The following is a 26316-nucleotide window of genomic DNA, read 5'->3' as shown; positions in this document are numbered from 1 at the left end:
CACAGAGAAAAACTTCAGCAGGAATCAGAAATAATTATTTTGTACTCTCCTATGGAAAATTCCTATTTTTAAATTTTCATCTAGTTACCTATGTAAGTAGCTAAGATCACACTGAAATTTTCCAGTTATGACTTTTCGTAAATCTGTTAAGATTCACCACAATCTGATTCTGGAATAAATCAGTGAACATCATATTAACCAGTGTTGTTTCACACTGAATTAATAAACTATCTATGAAAAATGACTAACGTGACCTATGCACATATTGCTGTCCATACATAAACCTATGGTATCTGCTCCAGATTTTCCCAATGATCATCAAAAAGCCTATAGAGACCTGTGTAATCCTTATTTTTAAAAGAAATTCAAGCTAATGGTAATGCTTCAACCTTCCAGAAATACCTGTATTTTAACAAGTTTTTTTAAACAGAGTAATTTAATCTAAGCCTGATTTTAAATTCTCTAGAATAAAGATCTATTGATTTCAAAGGTGGTTAAAATGTCTAGTTTTCATTTTTTAAAATCTCAAAGAAAATAGTATTAATTTTACATAAAATGATCAAGTTAGAACTATCATACAAATATAAGTTTGTTTAAATAACACAAAACAAAGATTACTCCTATCCTAAAATAAATCGTGCTATCAATGTCCCAATAATTTTTATAACATTTTAGTGTAGCATATTAAGAGACTCTGAAATGGCCAAAAGAAAATGATTTTATTCTTAAATTAAATTTACTGCTAGAAAATAAGATAAACATCATGGATAATTGACAAAATGGAATACTATACCTGAATATCTTAAAGTTCTGTTAACTCAGTATAAATAAACTGCCAATAAATGGAAATTTTCTTTCCTAGAACAGCTTACATTTAAATACAACTTTTCTCGATTGCAAGAGTATGTATGTACACTTTACTTTTCTTATTCTTAAAATTATCACGCCAGGAAAGGGAACAGATATTTTGATCCCCGTCACATAGACAAGGAAACCCAAGCTCATAAAGCTCAGGTCAAAGCCAAATGGATACAAAATGTTGGGGCTTGAGTTGGAACCAAGGTCTGTCTTCTTCTAGCCTCATCCCTTTTCCCTACTGAATTACGTTAACTCAGAAAATGAGTTTTACTTTCGATTTCCTGAAACTTAAAATATATTAAATTTTATCTCTAATAGACATAAACATTGTTCCTTCCTTTAAAAAAAAACTATAATTCTATATATAAATGCTTATGCAGGGATTAGGTTGTTGAGTTTTTGCTTTAATTTATTTTGCTTATTTTCATCTTTGACCAAGCACTAGAAAATTGAAGGGAAGAATAGAGAATCTTCTTTCACTCATCTCCTCTGTCACCTACATATTGGGCAGGGGGGCAGTTGGAGGGCAACATGAACTTTGAAGAAACAAAATTTTTGAACAACAAAGTTAAAAGTATTCTGTAAGAGTAGCATTATAGAAAATACTTAAACCATCTCTCTTAACTAAGAGGTATAAAATTTAACAGATTCATTAAGATTAGAAATTCACCACAATACTATAATATGCTATTTTACAACATGTACTTAAACGTTCCTCAATATATGAAAAATATATCACACGTATGTTAATGATTTGCAACTTCCTGTTCTGCAGAGCCAATCTCCCATACTCACTCCAGAGAAGAATGGACAACTGATTGCCAGGCACTCACATCTCTCCACCTAGGTAGATGTCCCCTTGAATCTGGGTGGAGCTCTGTGATAGTTGAATAGAATGTGAGAGTAGTAATGAGTTTCACTTCCAATGGCAAGGTGGTAAGAAACAGGTGTGCCTTCTCTACCCTTTGACTGTTTAGCAAGCTTGGCAAAAAGATGACAGTGACCTTGGAAGTAACATATCAAAGATGGTGGTGCTACAGATAAAAGTCCCCAAATCATGGCTTAAGGGGGAGCTGTCTTAGGACCATCCATGTTGAATTCTTAGATGAGTAAAAAATAAACTTCACTGTTTTAAGCCACTGAGATTTGGAGGTTCTTCTTTTACTGCAGTGATCATTACCCTAATATATAGCCTCATTTTTGGAAACTTCCCCTAACTGGGTATTCTGTTTCAGCTAGCAAAAAAAATTGTCTTAAAAAGGTGTTTCCCATTAATAACATATAGAAATACATTATTTCCATGTCTTGCCAAAGTTTTCCTCTCTGTTTGGAAAGGCTAGATTTCCTATTATAATTCTATTTATCATTTTAGGCCCAGATCAAATATTATCCAGTTCCAACGTATATCCAATGGCATTATAAATGCAAGCTCAAAAGGACAAATTGTTTAATCTCTCTGAGATTAACTTTTCTTCCTCAACTAACCACAGCAAAATTAACATATCTTCTGCATGCTCTTATAACTCCTTGCATACATCAATACCAGAGCTTTGCTCCTCAATATGTGATCCATAAATCAGCAGCAGCACCATCACCCAGAAACTTGCTGAAAATATGAAATCTCAGGTCCCATCAGACTCACTGAATCAGAATCTGCAGTTTAACATGTAACCTGAAAGCACATTAAGGCTTGAGAATCACTGTGTCAGAAGACTTATCAGGGGCCAGCCCTGTGGCTTAGCAGTTGGGTGCGCGTGCTTCGCTGCTGGCAGCCCGGGTTCAGATCCTGGGCGCGCACTGATGCACCGCTTCTCCGGCTATGCTGAGGTTGCGTCCCACATACAACAACTAGAAGGATGTGCAACTGCGACATACAACTATCTACTGGGGCTTTGGGGAAAAAATGAATAAATAAATAAAATTATTAAAAAAAAAAAAGAAGACTTGTCAGTCAGTTATAATTGGTTGAATACATCTGTCTTCTCTTTTGTGATTATGAATTCCTTTAGAGAGAGGACCGTGTCTTATTCTGTCTTATATACCATGTTTTCCATCACTCTCTTTCAATTCTCCTCCCTGCAGCCCTGTCCTTCACACTTTTCAGCTAGAATATTACTTGATGCTGGTTAAATACTTGAGAGATGTTGGTTGAGTCAAATTTAACTGGCTTACTGAGATATAAATGACTAAAAAGTCCATTTAAACATTCTTTCCTTATACCCAAGCTATCTAAGGCAATGTCAACACAGGCAAACCAATGGCACTATTAATAATAGCAAAAAAAGGCAAATAATTTACCTCTCGAAGCCTAGGAGTTTGTACCTGTAAAATGAAGACTATCTACCTTTCAGAGCTGTTGTGAAGAATATACATGCTGCATGAAAAACACCTAGCAGAGTGATGACAAAAAGTAGTGCATTTAAATGATTGCTACCATTTTATCTAGATCACAATATACTACTTCTCTCTAAGAGAAATAGTTCAAATATCCAGTAAATAGAATTCCTATCAAATTCAATAGACAGAGGTAGACTTCTGACGATGGTATAATGAAGAGGTCAGTAAATAATTCTATCCCCATAAAACAAATGTTAAACTGGATAAATTTGTTAAAAACTATTTCAGGGCTCTGGAAACCAACCAAAAGCAAACAACAAGTTGAGAAGTGTCTACTCAAGAAAAACTGCTAAGACATTAGTGAAGGATAGCAAGAGTCCATGGCTTCCTTGCATGGGGCTGCCCCTATCTTTTATCTCCCTTCCCACGTTTGTCAATATTACTAGGGCGAGACTGAGCTTGCTGCACAGGCAGTGTGCTTGATTCCCAGTAGAGGACAGAATCTTGCAGCTGCAGTGGCACTATCAATAAACTAGCACATTTGGTTATAAATGAATGGGGAAAACCTACAGCTCTGATAGCCTGAGATTTTTATCCCAGTGGGGGTAAGCAGTGGACCAGTCGAACATATAACAGGGTCATCCTGAAAATGAGAGAGCTATAGAAGGGCTGATCAAGAAATGGAAATCATCAGGGGCCAGCCTCATGGTGTAGTGGTTAAGTTTGGCACACTCCACTTTGGTGGCTTGGGGTCGTGGGTTCGAATCCTGAGTGCGGACCTACACCAATCCTCAGCCATGCAGTGGCAGCAACCCACGTATAAAGTGGAGGAAGACTGGCACAGATGTTAGCTCAGGGATAATCTTCCTCAACAAAAAAAGAAAGAAAAAGAAAGGAAGGGCGGGAGGGAGGGAGGGAGGAAAGAAAGAAAGAAGGAAGGAAAGAAAGGGAAGGAAGAAAGGGAGGAAGGGAGGGAGGAAGGAAGGAAGAAAGGAAGGGAGGGAGGGAGAGAGGGAGCAAAGAAAGAAGGAAAGAAGAAAGGAAAGAAAGGGAAAGAAGAAGGGGGGGGAGGAAGGAAAGAAGGAAGGAAGGAAGGGAGGGAGGGAGGAAGGAATGGAAATCATAAAAAAGAACCAAATGAAAATTCTTGAGTATGACCTACATAGGCTAACAGAAGATTTGAAATGGAAGAAGGAAGATTCAGTGAACATGAAGACAGACCAAGATAAATTATCCAATTTGAAAAGCAAGAAGTAAAAGATTGAAGGAAATGAACACAGCCCCAGAGACCTATGGACAGTAACAAGCATACCAACATAAATTTAGTGGACCTAGAATTGGCATTTTAAAATTTTCATTAAAAATATAGTTTCATAGACTAGGAGAAAATACTTGAAAGTCATATATCTGATAAAGACATATACCCAGAATATATAAAGAAATGTTAAATCTCCATAACACAAAGATAACCTAATTTTAAAATGGCCAAAAGATTTGAATAAACATTTCTCCAAAGATATACAGAAGGCTAATAAGCACATAAAAAAACGTTCAACATCATTAGTCATCAGAAAAATGCAAATTAAAACCACAATGAGATATCATTACACACATACTAGAATAGCTATAACTCAAAAGATTGGCAATACCAAGTTTTGGCAAAGATATGGAGAAAATGAAACACTTACATGCTGCTAGTTGGAACGTAAAATGGTACAGATACTTTGGAAAATAGTTTTGTAGTTTCTTAAAAAGTTAACATATACTTACCTTGGGACTCAACAATTCCACTCCTACATATCTACCCAAAAGCAATGAAAATACGAGTCTACACAAAGATTTGTATGCGAATATTCATAGCAGCATTATTCTAATAGCCAAAAAGTCTAAACAATCTATATGTCCATCAATTGATGACTGGATAGACAAAATATGAGATATCCATACAACGGAATATTTTTCCGCATTAAAAAGGAATGAAATACTACAATGAACATGAAGCAATATGGAAGTACCTCAGAAAACTTTTGCTAAGTGAAAGAAGTCGGACACAAAAGATTACATAGGAATGATTCCATTTATATGAAATTTCTAGAAAAGACAAATCTATAGTGACAGAAAGCAGATTAGTAGTTGCTTGGGGCTGAGAGTAGGAGCACGGGTTGATTGCAAAAAAGCACCAGAAAACTTTTTGGAGTGATGGAAATGTTCTACAGGTTTGTAAATTTACTTTAAAAATCATTGAATTGTACAGTCACAATGTGAATTTCAAAGTATGTAAATTAAATCTTGATAAAAGTAGTTTGAACTAAAAAATACATCAACAGAGAAGTAGCATCCTGTGTCACTGCAGCTGACTGCACAGACTTGTCTTAGAGTGAAGGCTCAGTTCCCAGTAGTGTCCTCTTCTATGGTAATCCCTCCTTGACCCACAGCAGTGCTCATCCTCACTAGCCCCACCATGGAAGACAATTACTCAACATATTTCTACCCTCTGGGCCATGGTTCATTGGACAAGAAGTGAGCACCAGGCTGAGTTCATGAGAATTTAGATTTGGAATTAAGAAAGTGATATTTGGTCTCTCCCTCACTGATCCTCTAAGTATGTAAATTCATAATTTATTAATTACAAAAAAGAAAAGAATAAAGTAGATACACAGAGAGGAAAAAAAATAAAGTTGAAAGTGGAAACAGAAGTCTGCCTGGACTCTCAACATCTTTCCAATTTCCAATCCTCGTTCTTACCGTGACTCGGCTACATCATCCCTACTCCCACAAAACGAGACATCCGGGAGGCCTTCAGCAACAAGAAAAAATTCCTTTTTGTTCAAGCTAGTATAAAGAGACCCAACTAATACAAAGATCAGTGCTTCCCAACTGGGGCGAGAAGATTTGAAAATGTGGGGAGGTGTTTTGGGTTTTCACAATCATTGGAGAGTACTACTGACATTTAATGGGTGATATCCAGGTTTAATGAATATTTTGAAATGTGAGGAAAGGTACACCTCAAGAAGAAAAGTTTCCGCCCAAAATACACCCGAGCATTCCCACTGAGAAATACTAACATAGACCTCGCCTTAAATTAGCAGCATTTTTTAAAATTACAGAAACACAGTGTTAAAAAGAAAACCACAAGCCCAAAATAGCACCACTTGTGCTAAAGCCCATGATGCCAAACCTGATCTAATTGGGTTTCAATCTCTCCCAAGAAAGATAATTTTAATGGCCAGTCTGAAATTTTCTGGTCAGCACCAATGAGGTAATCTGTCCCGTGAGCCCTCTCCATCTCTGTCAGAGGAAGAAGCGGCAATCTGCATGATAAAACTTTTGCCATTCCCTTCCCCCAAGAGGGGATGGCTTGGCCTAAAAATAATCTTTTCTTTTCTTTTGTCAATAACTCCCCTCCCCCACCCTCCTGCCTATAAAAACCTTCCACTTGGTACAACCCCTCAGAGCACCCTTCTAGTTGCCATACTGCCCGATCCATGAATCGCTTAATAAAGCCAATTAGATCTTTGAATTTACTCAGTTGAATTTTGTTTTTTAACACCAGTAAAAATGAATCATAATCTCACCATATTAAAAAGTAAGAAATTGAGGTTCCTTCCAATTCATGAATGGTACTTCCCAGGTGTAACCACTACTAACAGTTTGCAGCCTTTTGTCTCTGCTTAAAAGGACACACGTAGATTTGCAACACAGAACACATTTATCTTTCACTTAATAACACAACAACTATTAATAAGTAACCAATGAACAAGAATGTGAAGGTTATTGTTATAAAATACTTAAAATAGAAACTTATGCATATCAAGTAGCATAACACCGTATCTTACATATTTTCAAATTTTAAAATATATATTTATATAAAATATATATTTATTTTAAATATAGCAATACTAATAGGGAGCAACAGAGGGAAGAGGGGACTGGAAATAAGTAAAAATACCTGTGCAACTGCTCTACATGCTAAAAATGTTTGAAAATCAAACCAAAACAGCTTTCAAGGCACATAGTAAATCATATATCTCATTGTAGGATAGAAGCTTAAACTGAAGCCAAAGAAAGTGATTTACTGCTGGCATTTCCAGATTCCTCCACATCCTTCACTACACTGTGTGATGGTAGGATTTCATCTGGTAACTGTTCTAAATTCTCACCTGAACTTTTTTTTCTCCCTAGAATGATATTATCTTTCAAATTACACTCTAGAAGAATTCATCACTCTGACAATGTATCATTAATCAAAGTAAAGAGGGTTGATATTTTATAGCATTTTGGAATGGATGGTACCTTGTAGAAGTTAAGGTCCAAGAGTAAAAGTTTTAGTTTAGCTAGAAAAATGACATACTTTATGGTAGTGTCAGTGCTTCAAAACTCTAACTACCATCATCATCCCAAACCCCAGCTATCCAGCAGTAAATATTAATGATCACGGTGACAGAGCCATGCCTCCTTACGTGATCCAGAAGTTCCAGCCCAAAGAAGTTCACACATACTTTAGACCTACATTACTTCCTAAGTTTGAAAAAAGAAAAAGAATGCCGGAATGTCGCTCTTCATGGTGTTAACTTTCATTGATTATCCAGGTGCAAAATTTTAGAAGAGATTTATCGCAACCACAGCCTTGCATTAAAAACCAAAAACTCTAATTTCTGCAGAGGAGTTCTGTTATTTTGTTTGTACTTGCTGTGCAAACAGATAGAGAGGGAGAGATAGAGATAATGCACATAGACACACACCCACCCACACACAGGGAAAACTGTGTTACAGCAGAACTGAAGAAACATTACGAATTCATTGGTTGCAGTAATTGAATATAGTTGGGACTCAAATAGCTTTTAACTATAAAATCATTTCAGGAAGATCAAATTATGCACTAATGGGAATTTTTAATTATATATATATAATCTCCAGCTTTTGAGAAAACACTTTCCTCGCACATGAGGAATATTTTCCCAAGTACGGTTTATTCTGGTTTCTTTGATGTGAATTACCTCAGATGCAATTGGTAAGCAGGGGAATGATGTCAGTACAACTGTGGAGTTTTATTGATTCTTAAGTTTTTGTTTTCCAGTACTTTTCTGTTTTGGGGCAATCTGTCTCACAATTAAAGCCAAAACCTTAGCAATATATAAAGACCTTAGGAAAAAAGCTGAAAATCTACAGCAATGCCTCCCTTAGTGCAAGTACTAACTATTTTAATGGCTTTAACAACCATGCATTCCACTAGGTTAAGCTATCTGGAAAGATTGTGGCTGCAGATAAAGAAGCTATGACGATATGCCTCCTGATTTAAAACAATGGATTAATAAAGGAGGCAACAGTTTGATTCAGATTTTTCATTTTGATGAAAATGATCTCTGCTGGAAACAAATTGCTACCAGGACCTACATCACAGAAACGGAAGCACAAGTCCTCAAGGCATGTGTGACAGTGGTTTTATTAGGATTGTTGACTGTTTCTGTTAGGACTCTGCTTACAAAGTGCCATAAGATAGGAGTAGCCTTCCTCTAACTCCAATTTTTCCTGAAGCCCTGTTAGTTAGGTGAGCAATTTTCCAGAATGGGAAGTTTTTCAGAAATCATATATCATGTTATGGCAGAACACACATGTACACTCAAAAATTATGCTTTAAATTGTATTAAAATAAACTCTTTTATTAAAAATCCTCAAAACATTTGCTCAAGACTTATTTATCCAAAGAAACCTCTACAGATTATTTTGCCAGCATATTTCTATTTATACACCACCTTGGATTCATTGCATGATGGCAGTATACAGATCCTGTTATCTAAAATCAACAATAACAAATCAGACTAAATTTCTCTGAGTTGGGAGCCACATAGAAAAGAAGGAATACCAACCACACCAAGTATAAAAATTCCTCAAATTATCACGGATCTATGACAAGACACAATAAATCTATTAAATTTCCACTTAGTAAAAATATCTTTGCCAAGTAAAAGTAATTTACTTATAAAAATACATAATTTTAAACATCCAAATCCATTAAACAAGAATGAAAAAGATGAGCTTTATCTCTCAATTTTTTCACATTATTAAAATATATCTTTTATTCTTAGAGGAAATTGTTCTTGCTTTTCTGATGACTCTGTCTTTACACAGTCTTAGTAGAAATTTGTTCCCTAAAAATGAGCTTTACCACAGAGTCAACTCTAAATTTTCTATGAAAGCTGAAGAAAAAGATATCCATAAATGATTTGACCAAAGGTTTCATCTACTGTTAGGATCAACAGAAAGAAAAAGTTAACTTCAGGCCAGCTGGAAAGGTAGAGAAGCAAAGGACAGGAATTTCCATATAGCAGACAACTGGAACAGAAAAACAGAATTTGAGTAAAAGTCCCCATATAAGTACATGAAGAAACAGGAGAAAACCAAATATCTACAGGGTAAAAGAAAAATGCAGCAGGGGAACTTACAACAGAATCATGTTTTAAATCCAGTTCTGCTCATCATATTCTAAAAATACATATGAAATTTGGGATAAAAAAACTACCCATTCAAGCTAGATAGGAATTGAATCCTGGAAGGGTGGAATTCATATGGCTGAGGTGTATTGCTTACTCCAGCATCATTTAAGTATAAGTTTAAGTAGAACTTGAAGGACCTTTAGATTTACCTTTCCTCTAAAGGTCTAATGAAAACCACAGGCCTTATTAATGAAAGATTTATGTATTATTATTCCCCCTTGACACATAAAGAGATAATAAAAATAAGCAAGAATCTGGACACATGCCCCTGATTACAAATGCAGCTTACTATTCAATAGACAGTAAATGTCAAATAAAACTAACCTGCACTCAATATTTAGAACTATCATAAAGTAACATGAAATAATGAAATCAAATGCACTTAATGCAGCTAAAATATTTTAAACTAAGACAATATAGCTTATAAATATAATAGCTCAAAAGGGAATGTATGGTCAAAAATTTTTAAATCACTTGGTATCAAGAAAAATAACAAAAAGTGATCTCAGTCTTAATAGGTGTGCCTTTCAAATCTTATTACAACACTAAAAAATTCTACTTAGAGAGTAATCTTAAAAGTGAGCCAGAATAGCAACAAGAGAATAATGCGGGAAATTCACACAGGAAATTTGGATGCCATATAATTATGCACTATATTAATTATCTTAGCAAGTCCTTACTTTTGTTTTCAACTAATATTATATGTATAATGAATCCAGATGAGTTTGCTGCTTTCAGCAATTACTCATATTTGAGCTACATGAGGAACAAATGATTTTATATGCAATGCTTTGAATAACAGATTTTTAGGCATAGCAGAATAAACTCACTAAGAACAATCAATAATGTTTTAATTTGATTTTTATATGTAGTAATGCTGTTACATCACAATTGGATGATTTTTATCCCAGAAAGACCAATGAACATAAAATACACATAAACTACTGTAAAATTTGTCAGACTCCCCATGAAAAAACTGTAAGAAAACATAAGTAGCACTGCAAATGATAAAGGTTCCTCCAATATCCAGCATCAATGTGATTGATTAAAGGTTCAGACATGTGGTTAGACTAAGATCTTTAAGGTCCCTTCCAATATTGAGATTCTATTATTCTCTATTTGGATAAGGAGGACATCTGTATTTCTCTAAAACTTTATTATTTTTTTTTCACAAAAGCCTTTCAAAGTGTATATTACTATAATACTTCTGAAAACAGCCCTAAAACCAAACTATCCATTTCATTAATTCTTTAGAGAATGACTTATCATTAATATATTTTGTTTTCTAGGTTCTAAATTTAGATGATGTAGGAATTGTGTTGAATATCTACAAACACTATATCCTGACTAGTAAAACCTAGTGAATGGAAAACCTGTTATGAGCAGAATACTTTTATATTTGTTGTCATTTAATCTGATCCTCACAACAGCCCTGCAAGTTTCTGAGCTTGCACATGTGAGTTTTATCTTAAAGACTCCCTTAGCATAAACATTACAGAAACATGCTCCTTTCCCTTTGAGGGGGATTTGGGCCCATCTCTGCACTAAACCCTTGCACTGCATCTACTCGCTCCACTCTATCTGTTGCTCTGTCTGTCACTTGATTCTGTAATATACTCCCTCAAACCACTTATGTTCTTCCAATTCTTCACTGACGATAAGAGAAGCCCTGCTCTGCCTTTTCCATACCCCTTTCAAATGTCATCTTTTCCTTTTCCCTAGCTTTTCTTAGTACTGGCATCTAAAAGGTCATCATTATAGATGTAGTTTCACTGAAGTGCAGGCTATTAAACTGTCCCAAATATAGGTTGTCTCAAAAATTCTTGCCAACATTTCTCCAAGGAAGATATACAAATGGCCAATAAGCACATGAAAAGATGCTCAACATCATTAGTAATCGGGGAAATGCAAATCAAAACCACTATGAGATACCACTTCATGCCCACTAGGATGCTGGAATCAAAAAGAGAGATAATAACAAGTGTTCACTAGGACGCAAAAATATCAGAACTCTCATACTCTGCTGATGGGAGTGTAAAATGGAGCAGCCACTTTGGAAAACACTCTGGTAGTTCCTCAAATAATTAAAGATAGAACTAGCATATGACCCAGCAATTCCACTACTAGAGATATAGCTAAGAGAAATAAACATATGTCCACGCAAAAACCTGTACACAAATGTTCATAGCAGCATTATTTATAATAGTAAAAAGGTGGAAACAACCAAATGTCCATCAAATGATGAATGGATAAACAAAATGTGGTTTATCCATACAATGGAATATTTGGCCTTAAAAATAAATGAAGCACCAACACATGTCACAACATGGACGAACCTTTAAAACATTATGCTAAGTAAAAGAAGCCAGTCATAAAAGACCACGTTATATGATTCAATTTATACTAAATGTCTAGAATAGGCTAATCTATAGGGACAGAAAGTAGATTAGTGGTTGCCAGGGAATTGGGGGGAGGAGGGTATAGGGGGATGGGAATAGTAGCAAAAGGGTGTGGGGTTTCCTTTGGAAGTGATGAAAATGTTCTACAATTAATTGTGCTGACAGTAGCACATATCTGAGAATATCCTAAAATCCACTGAATTGTACACTTTAAATGATGAATTGTATGGTATGTGAATTATATTTCAATAAAGCTGTTTTTAAAAAATTCTTGTCAGTGATGCCTGTGCAACTGTTCTTCATTTAGCTTTCAGGTATCCCACCACTCTATTTTTTGAAATTCTGGTTAATCAAAGATTTTACTGCAATGTCCACCAAGGAGTCTGCCTGAGTTAACTAAACTTTCAGACTCACCAGGCTGTCATCAAACCACTCTTAGCATCAGTCTACTCAGAAGCATAAGAACAGGAACAACAGTTTGCCAACAGCACAGCATAAGTTGTTCGTGGGTGGGAGTCTTGCAGCAGTTCACACAGAGGTACAGCTCAGAGAGATGAGGGATACACCTGGCTTTGAAGCCTTATTTTCCACCAGCGTCAATCCCCATCTGCAAGGCTTCCAGAGCCCCACAGCAGACGTGCCAGCTACAAAGCTCACCACACTCAGGGAGCTCTGGCTTACTCCAAGGATTTACAGTTCTCCCGTTTATATGCAATTTGCCAATCAGGAGTCATGTTTACTATAAGTATGTTGTCTAGGAACATAGTTGCCATCCCTACCTTTACCTGTTTCCCAGGGAAAGAGCTAGAAAGTTAACTGAAGGTCGAGTTCTCACACAACATTTCACCAACATAACACATTAGCATACCATAAGCTCTTTTTATTATCCAATCTCTGGTTTCAAAATTCAGAGAAAAATACTTTGCTACTTAAAATATAGTTTTAAATTATTTCAGGAGCTTGATCATATCATTAGGGATTCATTCACATTGTCATTCATTCAAAAAAAGATTTACATGTGCCAGGTACAACATTAAATACTGAGAATACAATGATGAACAAGACAGAAACAGTCCCTCTCCTCACAGGATTTGAAATTTATCGGAAAATATTAAAAAAAAAAAGAATAGTCAATAATAATATAGTTTTAAAAACCCCTTCATAGAAGAAGTGTAAAGTGATAATCATATTGAAGAGCAATGAATACAGAGTTATAGCACAAGAAATAAGCATTATCCCATTAAAAAAATAGGTGAAAAACATGCCAATACTCAGTTGTTCATATATATTTTAAATATTTTATTTTTTCTTATGTAATTTTAACTTATATTTATAAATAGAAAATTTATACTTTTTTTTAGAATATTTACATCATCTATACTCTAAAATCATGTGAATTTTGATAATTCCTTTTTCAGGGAACATTTACTCCCCATCCTTATATTTCTATCTTGTTGGTGAGACTTTGGGAGAAGAAAGTGAGCACACTCACCTCTGCCCCTTCTGGGTTCTCTCTCTAAGGGCTGCCTGCCCAGAGAGGGATTCATTCCATTCTAGACATCCACTAAGGAGTTTTACTGGGTAGGCCCTGCCTCGCCAGAGGGAAAGGTCTCAAATTTGGGGGAGACGGGACAGTAAAAATGTTCAACTCAAGGAAGTATTAGGAAGCTGAATTTGTCTGAACATCCATGCCACAACCACCAATTTTGATTGTATCAATAATAAAATTGATATTTTTATTTCTATATTTTGACTCTAATATCTAATTCTCACTTGGTTCAGAATTTGGAAAGTGAAGACAGAGGTGTTATACATTGGCCTTCAAAAATTGCAGCACACTCTAAAATTAGGCCAACAATTATCTGTAATTTCACTCTGAATTACATACTGGCAGGTTCCCCAGGAAACAGAGACTGTGATTTGACTGCCTGACTTTTACTGGGGAGTGCACTGTGAAGAACACCTGTGGACAAGTGAAGGAAGGGGAATTGGGCAAAGAGGAAAGCTGGATTTGATGCAATTGCCAATCCCAAGGGAGGAACTGTGAGGGCCCCTCAGAGTCGTCCCCAATTGAGGCAAGGGGTCTGCTGGGAATTTGTACTCTCACACAGACCAGAAAATGGGCTGCCTCCAGGGATGGAGTGTAAGCTAGGCAGTGGCAGCTCCCTTTGGGCAAAGGAAATTCCTGGGAAGAGACTCCACTGTGATCCACCTGCAGGCAACACTCCAGGCAGCTAAGGCAGTGAGTGTCTCAATCCTAAAGAGGAGGATCTAGTGGCACACGATAGCATCTACAGTATGTGTATGCACAACATTTAAAATGGATCACATTAAGATCATACAAGTAAGTAACCATGACGTTATCCAAAATGACTAGCTATGATCTAAAAATACTGTCTTATTGTGAACATTAACAGAATAATGACAGTGTGAGCCTCAAAGCTGATATTGGTCATCGTCAACTAAAAGAAAAAAAATCTACCATTAAGTCAGTAAGCATGAGTCATATTCTGACGATAACTGAGGTTCTGCCTGGTAATTGTTTTCCTGTAGGTATGTTCAAGTAAATATATATTCCCATGTACATCTGTATTTATATATGCATACCTTTCTTTGGAGATAAGAAAGTAAAGAGGCTGTATATAAATGCCTCATACCAGAAAACAGGGAAATTCTACCTCAATTATCTCTTCTTTCATTACTAACCTCCCCCCTTCCCAAGGTCTCTCCTTTCCAGTTAAGAAAATCTCCATTCCAATTAAGAAAACATATTTACCAGAATCTATTAATGATTTACTTAATCCAGCCTCCTTTTGTACATGTCAGACTTCACAATAGAATGCCTTTTGCTTGTTTTCCCCCATCTTCTATTCTCTCTAATTAACCTCATCTGTTCTGTTTGATCATATGTTGTTAAAAGGAAATAGGAACGCCCGACATATTAGGACCTTATTTTTCATCAATGTTAGGCTTACCCACTGAAAAAACCTTTTGTTGCAACTTGTAGTCTTGAAAATCATTCTAAATATAGAAGTAGAATTTCCATCCTTAGTAATTCTTCTCATGTATTTACACTTTATTTTGCACATAATTAACTACTTAGAGGTTGGAGAAGGCAAAAAAAAAACTTGTGTTGAAATCACTGCCAAGTATAAATCATTCATAAACCAAAAGAAAGGCCCTTGGAAATTATAATCTTAGTCAACATAGAAATGGTAATAGTTTGCCTTCAATTTTTCAAGGATTTATCTCTTAAGTAAAACAAGATATGCTAGTACCAAATGATCCCTACTGAACGGGAAATCTGTAAAGGCTCACACGCTGTATGTAGGAAGGGGGCTAAAACGGTTTATAGCCATCAAATCCGGCTATACTTCGTAATAACCAGAAACATCAGCACAGGTTAAAGAGCATAAAGCATGGCAGCCGTTAGTGTAGAATGCTAGCTCTTCATATCGCAACGCTCAATATTCAAATATCAAATATCTGCCCTAACGTCTCAGATTAGATATGAATTCAGTAGTCAACAAAAAAGTCTCATGACTTTTATAGTTACCAAAATGGTGGAAAACTAAAAACACTCTATGACTGGGTAATAAAGGCTATACAGAAAGAGAGATCCCCACATTGCTGACCAATGGTCACCAGGCCAAGGCACAACAGCAACAAGAACCTTACGGCACAGAGAAAGAGCAGGGAGGATGATGCAAATAAGGAGAAAAAAAGCAAAGTGTAAAAAAATTAATGGGTTAAACAGAGGACAGAAATAGGAGGAAAATGGCAGATAGCTAAAGGAACAATTGATTAAAGTCAAGAAGTGATGACAGAGAATGGGTACGGCCATGATATAGGAGAAAAATGAAGTACTAACCAGAAGGGCAAATCTCTTAGGAGGCAGGTGTAGCTATGCATACTGCATCACCTGGTTGAGACGTCTGTCTTATTAACTGTTATACTAGCGAGTGGTCAAAATAAGGGGCAGGAGTCACCAATACATAGTAAGACTGTGTTCACTGTACTCTACTAAGATGGGAGGGCATATGTTATACATTTTGGAATAGTTTCCTTTAAAAAAAACTTTTTAGTTTACATTTTTTGTTGAGTGAATAAGTAGACAAATTTACTTGAATTATCTATAAAAAATTATCTCCTTCAAAGTATTTCATTACTTAGCAATCTGGGTAGGTGAAATGATGTTATATAAAAAGAGCAACAACAATGTATGTTTAGCTCCCAGTACAGGTAGTCCTCTATATGCTCCATTTTAAGTGTCAGTCTCACAACTCAACTTCTCTAGTAGGCAACGAACTTCCCAGGACTATCCTCAAGACAGTATCAAGTAGCAACTTTAGTCTCCACAGGCTGGAGGGTAATACAGAGGAGCAACATAAATGTGGAAGATATGTAGTTCTTCACTATTATTTAACATTAAAATATATACATAAAAGAACCCCTGTATTTGAAGAAACCTCTCAAGGATATATTATTACTTGCTATGCTCTTTGATTTGTATACATATTACGAAATTCATTTATGTAAACTTTTAGAGATGAACGTGTCTTCCATAATTTGAGATTCACTAGGAACTTAAATACCATTCTACTATTTCTGGCTTACCAAACTTTCCTCCCCTGCAATCTAAAGTAGAAATTGTGATGCTGGTAATATAAAACAACAGTGTATGCCATGAAGTATATACTCAGTAAATATTAGTTCTCTCACTTCTTTATCAATTCTACATTTAGAATTTTATATGGATCTAATCTACAAATATCATGTTCTTCTAAGTTAAAATATAGAATACAACTATTCTAATGACATTAATACAGAATAGAAAAATGCACAATGTTTAGAAAACATAGTCTATGTCATGTTGTTTTTAGTAAGCATGATTTGACCCATATCGTATCTGCCTCTGGAAAACAACAAGCTATATCACAGCAAAGTTTGACGGTCTTTTGAAATGGATTGTGTGTGTGTGTGTGTGTGTGTGTGTGTGTGTGTGTGTAAAAAGAGATGGGGGCGGGAGGGAGAAAGAAAGGGACAGAGACGGAGGACAGGGGAAGGGAAGGAGAGAGAGAAGAGAATCAGACTTGGATAAATCTCGAAGGTCAAATATTGAGGTTGAGGGAAGGAGCCATGTCTCATACTCCTTTGTATCTTCTACCCCAACTAACACAGCATCTAAATTCACTGAGTGATAATCAGAAAATGTGCTGAACAAATCATGGAATGGAAAATTCCTAATATGAACTCACGGTGGGGTAACGACACTTTTTACTCTGAAAATGGAGTGCTTTTGGTTAAATTCTATATTACTTCAATATTAACAAGTACACTCACTTGTATATACATTAATTTTCATTTCTTATGACTATCTGGTTATGCGATCCTGAGTGAGGGGTACAGTAGGTGGTGGTTTTTTGTTTTCCCTTCATCATTTCTGCCCAGAGGCTCTAAATATTGAGTAGCCACTCGAAAGTAACTGACCGGTAAACATTGATATGAGCAAGGTCTATTTTATGTTTTGTAGTTATCGTGACTTGGGTCATCAGCATCCTTGAGAGTTACCAATATTTATATTGAAGTAACATGTAAAGATTAAAATCTACTAGTGATCTTTCTAAATACTGATCTGATCATCTCCCTCCCTTTGCCCACAAGATAATATGAAAACCCTTAACCCATTACACCAGGTCCTTGTTCTCACTTTTACCCCCAGGTCCTTAAGAGCAGGACCTTAGTGTCATTCACCTGTGTAAGGTCACTGCCTAACACAGACTCTGCTTCCTAAAAAGCACTCAATAAATATTTGCTCAAAAAATTACTGTACAGTGAATGAAATCTATGACAAATCAATGCATTATTAAATGTAACTGGTATAACATCATATCTATATTTAGCCATATTTATTGCTTAAGTATTAGAATTTTAAAACCATCTGACAGGTTTGAGTTTAGGTATTTCAGAAAACAATGACTATATGAGGATAAATAAAAGCTTCTGATATGTAGGAGGAAAAGTAGAAACCTGAGAGAAAAGCTTATTTAAGTAATGATAGGTGAGGACAAACAAAAGACTAATTTTTAAAAATAAACATGAAAAGAAAACATAAGAGATTTCTATTTGTAAACTTGATAGAAATAATACTTAAAATAAGCCATGTGCTCATTTGAAACAACAATAGATAAAAATATTGTCTAATTTTTAAATGTCAAGTTCACAGATAGAACGCATAATTTGAAAACTCTAATCAAGCTAAGTGTTTCAGGAACTATATTAAAACACAGTTTAAATAGCAAAATACAATCCAAGTTAGTGTTCAGTAAAATAATTTTAAGATATATGTAAAGACTGTACATAGAATTTTAGAAATTAATGTAAATCATCCTAAATTCTAGATAATTAAACATGTTTTAAATGTCTTTGAGTTGAAACATTTTATAAATACACTACAAGTAAAGCATTTTAAAAAGTCATTACCTGCAAAAGAGTTGTTCTGTGGAACTTCAGTGCCCCCTTCTTGTGAATTTTAGCAAAGCATCCTGAACAATAATCTTCTCCACATTCAAGGCATACCTTAAAAGATATTTTAAAAAATCGTTAAAATCTTATAATATAACTTTGAGAACATATTTGCGTAAAGATGTCATTGCTCTCATCTTTATTTCTCCAATTACATAGCTATATGTCACCAGAATTGAGAAGCCCAAGGAAACTTATCCCAGTCAAGATTTAACTCTGAGAAAAACTAACTTGTAAACTCTAATTACTCCCATATCAAAATAAATATAATAGCTACAATGTAGATTTTAGACATAACTATCAGATGCATGTATGTGTGTATAATTTCTGAATAAAACATAAAAGAATCAGCAGCCTCAGGTCAAACTTCTTGACCTAGTAAAAACTAAACAGCAGTATGTCTGGGTCAAAACTACATTTTTATGAATTCTTTTATCTTTCTATACAGAGCTACATGGCACAATTATTCAAATTCTATGTATACTATTTGTCTCTAAAAGTCTCCATATACTTCCTTGAATGGCCTTCCTTCACTGATGATTCTCAAAATATGGTTTTAAAAGTGTTCTTAGAAGATTCCTCAAAGGAAAGAAAGTATAAGAAAAAAAAAAACTTGATGGAACTCCATCAAAATGCCAGCAATGTTTATGACTGGTGAAATGATTATGGAAAAGTTCATTATGTTTTTTATTTTTTGTGAGGAAAATTAGCCCTGAGCTAACATCTGTTGCCAATCCTCCTCTTTTTGCTGAGGAAGATTGGACCTGGGCTAACATCCATGCCCATCTTCCTCTACTTTATACAGGACGCAGCCACAGCATGGCTTGACAAGTGGTGCATCCGTCCGCGCCCGAGATCTGAACCCGTGAACCCAGGGCAGCCGAAGCAGAGAGTGAGAATTTAGCTACGCCACCAGGCCGGCCCTGGAAAAGTTTCTATTTATCTTCCAAATTCTCTATGGTATTAAAATATAATTTTTTTTTTAATTTAGGGACAAATTGAGTAATGTGATATACCTGTATCTATGATGGTACCAAGTAACACTGAAAGTAAAGAAAAAAACAGAATGTTTACTGCAAGTGAAATTACTACCATGCAGTTTTACAGTCACTTCAACACTCTTTACAATGTGACAAAAAGCAGTGGAAATTTGGCTAAGATCCCTCATTTTCTTAAGTTTGGCCTAGGTTGAGAATGACCAGTAGCACAAATAAGAAAGCATGAGGGCTTGGAGAGATGCTGTCAAAAAGTCTGTGTCAAGGAGCTCACATTCCCTTGACCCTCTTCCATTTCCTCTCCCCTTAGGGTGCACACCACCATTCTCCCCCTCCTTCCTTTCTCCTCATATCGGGGAACAGTAAGCATAAAGTAGCTGGGGCAGACTGGGGAAGGGTCGACCAAGCTCTTCTGCTTGTACTGGTCAATGGTGGACTGAAACGTGCAATACAGTGATGCTTCTCAAACTGTACCACGCATACGAACCACCTGGGCTTTTGTTACAATGCAGACTCTGGTTCAGGAAGTCTGGAATGCCACCGGAGATCCCGCATCTAACAAGCTCCCAGGTGATGCCCATGCAGTTGCTGGTGTGCAGACCACATATTGAGTAACAAGGCACTAGGATGTATAAGACGTAGAGAAGTAAACTAAACTCTTCTTAAAAACTCAACAGGAGATTTTTAAGTCCATTAATTTTTAAAAATTGTATTAGAAGTCCCCATATGATGACAGAGTTACCTACAATAATGTAGCCAGGTTTATTAAATATAAGATGATTAAAATAACACTAAAAAATGGTTAAAAGAGAGAAATTTTATATAACTAAAATGAAACTAAAAAGGAAGGCTAGAGTCAAATAATAACAACAACGTTCACAAGATGTGGTGAGCACTTACTCACTGTTCTAAGGGCTTTGTACGTTCCATCTCATTTAATACTCACAACAATCCCATAGCGTTAGAATGATCATTACCTCTCCATTGTGAAAACAAGGTAACAAGAGAACATAACAATTGGAAACTTGTCTAGTCATACAGCTAACAGAGCCGGGATTTCATCCCCATAGTCTGGCTCAAAGCTCAAGCTCTTACCCACAGCCCACATTACTAATCATTAAATCAATCACTGACCATTAACTGCAGTTCTAATCATTTATTGAAAAACCTTGATAAAATCTGCCATTTAAAAATCCAATATTTCAAATGACTGCATGGTCTAGTATTTGTCAAAATCCAATTTTGTTATTTCAAATGTGATTAACTGAAAAGCACTGGATTTTTTATTTAAGTAGAAAAAAAATATGCACTATCCCTAGTATGGGAACTAGTCCTACCTACCAACTCTTGTTTCAAGAGCTACAGTCTCTTAGAGAAATGATGATAAAAACATCCAAATCCATAGTTTTTCAAGCATGAAATCAATTAAAAAGCTATAATATCACATACATATATGGTAGTATTATTGTATTAATGTATATTTCAAAATGCATTCTGCATAATTTTTATTTTACATATCTGGTAACATTTTAATGAATTTCTCATAAGTATTTGGCACTGTTTTTACAATGTAATATAGAGGACTGAAAATCAGTTTCAGAATATAATTCTAAGCCAAGCATTTGTTAACAACAGACTTTTAATGAAAGTAGCCAAATGGATGTGGTAGACTGGAAGATCAAAGCTGGAGCTGCAGAGGAAGCTTATGTATTTTGTTAGACAAGCATATTTGGATTTAAATTGGGTTAAAATGACCACCAACTGGAAAATCTTCTTAGGCAGTCTGTATAACTGGCAGGAACATACTAAAAATGTAGATAAAGACTCCATTCCATCATCACAGATGCTTCTTCAATGATGGAATACCCAAGTGCAGTTTTAGCAAATACATTTTTAATTTGATCAAGGCTAGATCAGTTGTGCTAAGCCTCCTGAATCCATCTGAGTTTAATTAAATTATCCACATTTGTCAATCTAACGTATGATTTTTAACTTTTATCCATTTCACTTTTGCCATGTAGAAACAGCGTAAAGCTACTAGAATTCCGTTAAAAAATAAGAAATCTGGAAGTTTGGGGTTTTATTTTTACCATCAATATTATCAATATATGTGAATGCATCAGGACATAAGAAAATGTTCCAACAATAAAATACATACAATGTATTGTCTCCTCTCAATGTGCCAGGCACAACACTAAATACTTCACACACATTAACCATTCTCCTTAATAAGTGAGAGGTATAGACTATCATTATCTGTATTATCCCATTTTACAAATGAGAAAACAGAAATATAAAGGAATTAAGTCATTTGCTAAAGGTCGCATAGCTAATAACAGGTAAAGTTGAGATTCAAACCCCCAAAACATAAGCTCTTAACCCCTACCTCTCATACAGTTTTCCCTGATGAAGGTACTGTCATAAGATATAGAAAGCTTGGCTCTAATTATCCAGTCAGCATTACCATCTAGGATGATGGAAGCTAAGAGCACAAGACAAGCTCAGAGTTTAACACTACCACAGTCTACTTCATTAGATCGGCCGAGCCTGAATTTTTAAATAACTTACTGTTGTACTTTGACAAGTATCATGGGATACTATTTTCATTTCAAATCAAAGAACATTCTTTCTTAAAAACTGGGCAAAATTCTTCAAGAATGTGTAGGGCCTAAATTGTGGCTTCTATATATGACAGTTTTCAGGCAAATCAGTTTTATAATTATTGCACACATCATCACTCATCTGCTTTCCAGCTAAGGCACATGCCATTTGTCCTGTCTGGGCTGTCCTTGTCTTGCTTTTCTTTCTCTCTGGAAAAACAGATCCTTTATTTCCAGGTCAAGTCTTATCTCCATATGCCATATTGTTCAAATTCCTTGGCCTTTAAACAGTGGTCAACATAGAATAGGATTCACAAGAAATATTGACTCACAGCTCCTACATATTCGTGGACAGGGGACCCCAGCAATTCCATTCAGACAGTAAGTCCCTTCAGTTTTCATACTTCCAACTTCAAGAATATTAGCATTTTTTAAATATTTTTTAAACATTTATGGATAGATACAATTTGCTAAGATTCTTTAAATTATTTTCCACCATTATATCAAATAATATAAGGAAACACTATGATGTAATGGTGCTGGCCTTACACCCAGGGCTGGGGTTTTACATTTAATATTATTAGCTCTTTATTAGACTTACAGCATCCTAACTCTCTGAGCCCAGTTAAAACTGCCATGAAATAAGACTAGTAACATAGTTTTAAATCAGAAGTGATTATAACTAAATTCTCTGAAACTATAACAAATTTTAGTTATAGTAATCTTCAAATATTAGTTATAATAACTAAATTCTTTAGGGGAAAACTGCTTCCTAAGTGTGTAATATTTTAGATTGCAAAAGATATTGGAGTATCTTCAATACTAAGTGAAAGGAAGATACATCTAAAGTCTATATTACAGAAAAGTTTTAAAGAAATGATTCATTCAACTAATATTTTTGAGTGCCTACTGAATTGCAGGCATAATTCTAGGTGGTGGGCACACAGCAGTGAACAAAACTAAATCCTTACACTCGTGAAGTTGATATTGTAGGTGGATGGAAAATAAACAAACAAATATGTTAAAGGACAATAAATGCTATGTAAATGAATGAAGCAGCTTCACAAAACTAGAGAGTGCAACTCAGCTGTTGCTATTTTATAGAGGGCTGTCGGGGTAGGTAACATTTGAGCTGACCTTTATTGATATGAATAGGAGACTGTAGGAGGAGAAAATTTGTTCAGAGACATTAAGGGTTCTCAGAATTGAACCCTGTTAAGTTAGTGACTCCTGTCAGACACCCAAGTAGAGGTGTTGATGAGGCAGTTTGAGTTGAAAGTTCAAGGGAGAGGTATGAGTTAGAGATGCAAATTTGGGAACCACAAATGTAGAGATGGTCTTTAATGCCAAAAGAGTGGATGAAATTACATAAAGAGTAAGCATAGATAGACTAGAGAAGAGGCCTAAGGACCGAGCCTGCGGCACTCCAATGTTAGGGAGTCAAGAATACAGCAAACCAACAAAAAAGACTGAAAAGAGACAGCTAGCAAAGAATGGTGACCCGGAGGAAGCCAAGCAAAGAGTCATCACAGAGGAGAGGGATACTGTATCAAATATTACTGATAGATTAGGATAATTACTGAAAGTTGGCCACTGTGTTTAAGAATGTGGAAGTCACTAGTGACCTTGATAGGAACTGTTGCAGGACAGTAGTGGAGACCTAATACTCAATGGAGAGGGTTCAAGAGAGAATGAGAACTTAGCTATTCTGCTTCTGAGTATATACTCAAAAGAACTGAAAGTAGGAACTTGGACAGTTATTTGTACACTCATGTCCATAGCAGCATTATTCAGCCAAAAGGTGAAAACAACCCAAGCATCCATCGGTAGATGAATGGATAAACAAAATGTGGAATATACATACAATTTAATATTATTCAGCCTTAAAAAGGAAGGAAATTCTGACACATGCTACAACATGTATGAACACTGAAGACATTATGATAGGTGAAATAAGCCAATGACAGAAGGAGAAACAGTGTATGGTTCCACTTATATGACGCACCTAGAAGAGTCAAATTCATAGAGACAGAAAATAGAATAGTGGTTGCCAGGGGCCAAAAGGAGGAGAGAATGGGAGTTATTATTTAATGAACACAGAGTTTCATTTCTGCAAGGTGAAAAGAGTTTTGTGGATGGATGGTGATGATGGTAGCACAACAATGGAATGTACTTAATGCCACTGGACTCTACTCTTAAAATGGCTAAGATGGTAACTTTTAAATTATGGTGTATTTTACCATAATTTTTTAGAAAGTTCATGAAATTAGCACCAATGAAAAGTTAGAGAGATGTCAGAAAGCATTATTTTTTGTACTTTTTTTCAACTTTACTTCAAAACTTTTAAGGAAAAAAAAATCATTTAAAGGGGAAAGAAAAAGACTTGCTCATAAATTCCATAGCAGCCTCAAACATAACAATAAAAAAACCTGAAACAACCCAAATGTCATTCAACATGTCAATGAATAAACAAATGCTGGTATATTGATACAATGGAATACAACTCAGTAATACAAAGGAACAAACTGCTGATAAATATAATGACATGGATGAATCTTCATGTGGAGCAAAAGAAGCCTTACACAGAAAAATATATGCCATACCATTTCATTTACACTAAGTTCAAGGATAGGCACCACGAAACGTATGGTGCTAAAAATCAGAGCAGTGGTGGGCTTTGTAGTGGGGATTAATTGGAAAAGGCACAAGGGAACTGTGCCGTGTTGATGTGGCTGTACACATTTGTGAAAAAGCATCTAATTTAAGATCTGTCCAGGGGCTGGCCCGGTGGTGTAGTGGTTAAGTGTGCTAGCTCCACTTCAGTGGCCCAAGGTTCGCAGGTTTGGATCCCCAGCGTGGACCTACCCACCACTTATCAAGCCATGCTGTGGCAGGTGTCCCACATATAAAGTAGAGGAAGATGGGCACGGATATTAGCCCAGGGCCAATCTTCCTCAGCAAAAAGAGGAGGATTGGCAACAGATGTTGGCTCAGGGCTAATCTTCCTCACCAAAAAACAAAAATCTGTCCATTTCACAGTACATAAATTATACCTCAATAAAAAAAAGAGAGAATGGGAGGAGAGAATATGATGACAGCAACTGTAGAGAACTCTAGAAATTTTCCTAAAAGGGGTACAAAGGAAGATGTGGGGGTCAAAGAAGGATTTTTGTTGTAGTTTTGGTTTGGGAAATACTGCAGCAGGCTTGCGCGCTGATAGGCGCGATCCAAGGGAGAGAAGACAAGAGTCAGGGCACATCCTTAAACAGGACTGAGAGGCTGAGCTTCAGGGCATCGCACGTGTGTTGGCCTCACCAGGCAGCATGCACACTTCACCCATCCTAACCGCACTGGAGGAAAAGTATACGGCTACCAAAGCAGGTTAGGTTGGGGGAGGAGCGTGAGACCGTGTGCAAGTTCCATTCCAGTATCTGACAACAGCATACGTACTAGCAGAGCAGCTTTGTTCTCACACTGTCCGCAAACTTTCCCTTTTATCTTGGGTTTTTCACTTTCAGGAGAATTTGCCATTTTACAATTAAGTGATTGTTTCACTGGCCCTGGAAGAAAAAAAACTCAAACCAATCACATTAAAATACAATGTTCAGTTTTCTCACTGATAGTAATGAAATTATGCACATTTTGAAATTCTCAAACAACATTTAAATATTAGTTGCCCAATAAGAAGGCATGTAGCCAAGTCTAATCTTCCCAGTAGACTGGGGAGCCAAGGTCCCCCCTGTCCCCTGTGACCACAGGGCCACACATATGCACCCACAGGACATTCTGGATCAAACTGAAGCCCACACAGAACAAATGTTATATATATTTCTAGAACTTGTTCTACCAAATGATCTTAACCATTCAAATTAAACATGTTTATCCCCTATAAAAAATCTTAAATTATTATAAATTCAAAATTGATTTTTGGTTTTTCCTATTGTCAAAACACTTATTAAAATATAAAGTAATTTTTTGATATTCTTTTAATTTCCTAGAGTGAAATTTCAATTTATAAATTTATACTGATAAATTCCCTTCCTGGTTAAAAAATCATATGATAAACTTTAACAAACAGTGCTATGAAAGTCCTCACTTTGGAAAATCC

General features: G+C 35.8%; 1 protein-coding gene across 1 annotated transcript in view; it reads right to left on the bottom strand.

Moving 5' to 3' along the window:
- The window catches only part of ZBBX (zinc finger B-box domain containing), a 100809-nt gene that overhangs the window by 55241 nt on the left and 19252 nt on the right, over positions 1-26316 (bottom strand). Inside the window, exons 6-7 of the mRNA XM_058555595.1 lie at positions 25659-25768; positions 18572-18667 (exon numbers count right to left, since the gene is read on the bottom strand). Of these exons, the coding sequence (XP_058411578.1) occupies positions 18572-18667; positions 25659-25768 (206 nt within the window). The remainder of the gene's footprint in view (positions 1-18571; positions 18668-25658; positions 25769-26316) is intronic.

The sequence above is a fragment of the Diceros bicornis genome, chromosome 15 (genome assembly GCF_020826845.1).
Source record: "Diceros bicornis minor isolate mBicDic1 chromosome 15, mDicBic1.mat.cur, whole genome shotgun sequence".
Lineage (NCBI taxonomy): Eukaryota > Metazoa > Chordata > Mammalia > Perissodactyla > Rhinocerotidae > Diceros > Diceros bicornis.
Note: the sequence above shows the minus strand (reverse complement) of the source record. Positions and strands in the feature narration are given on the sequence as shown.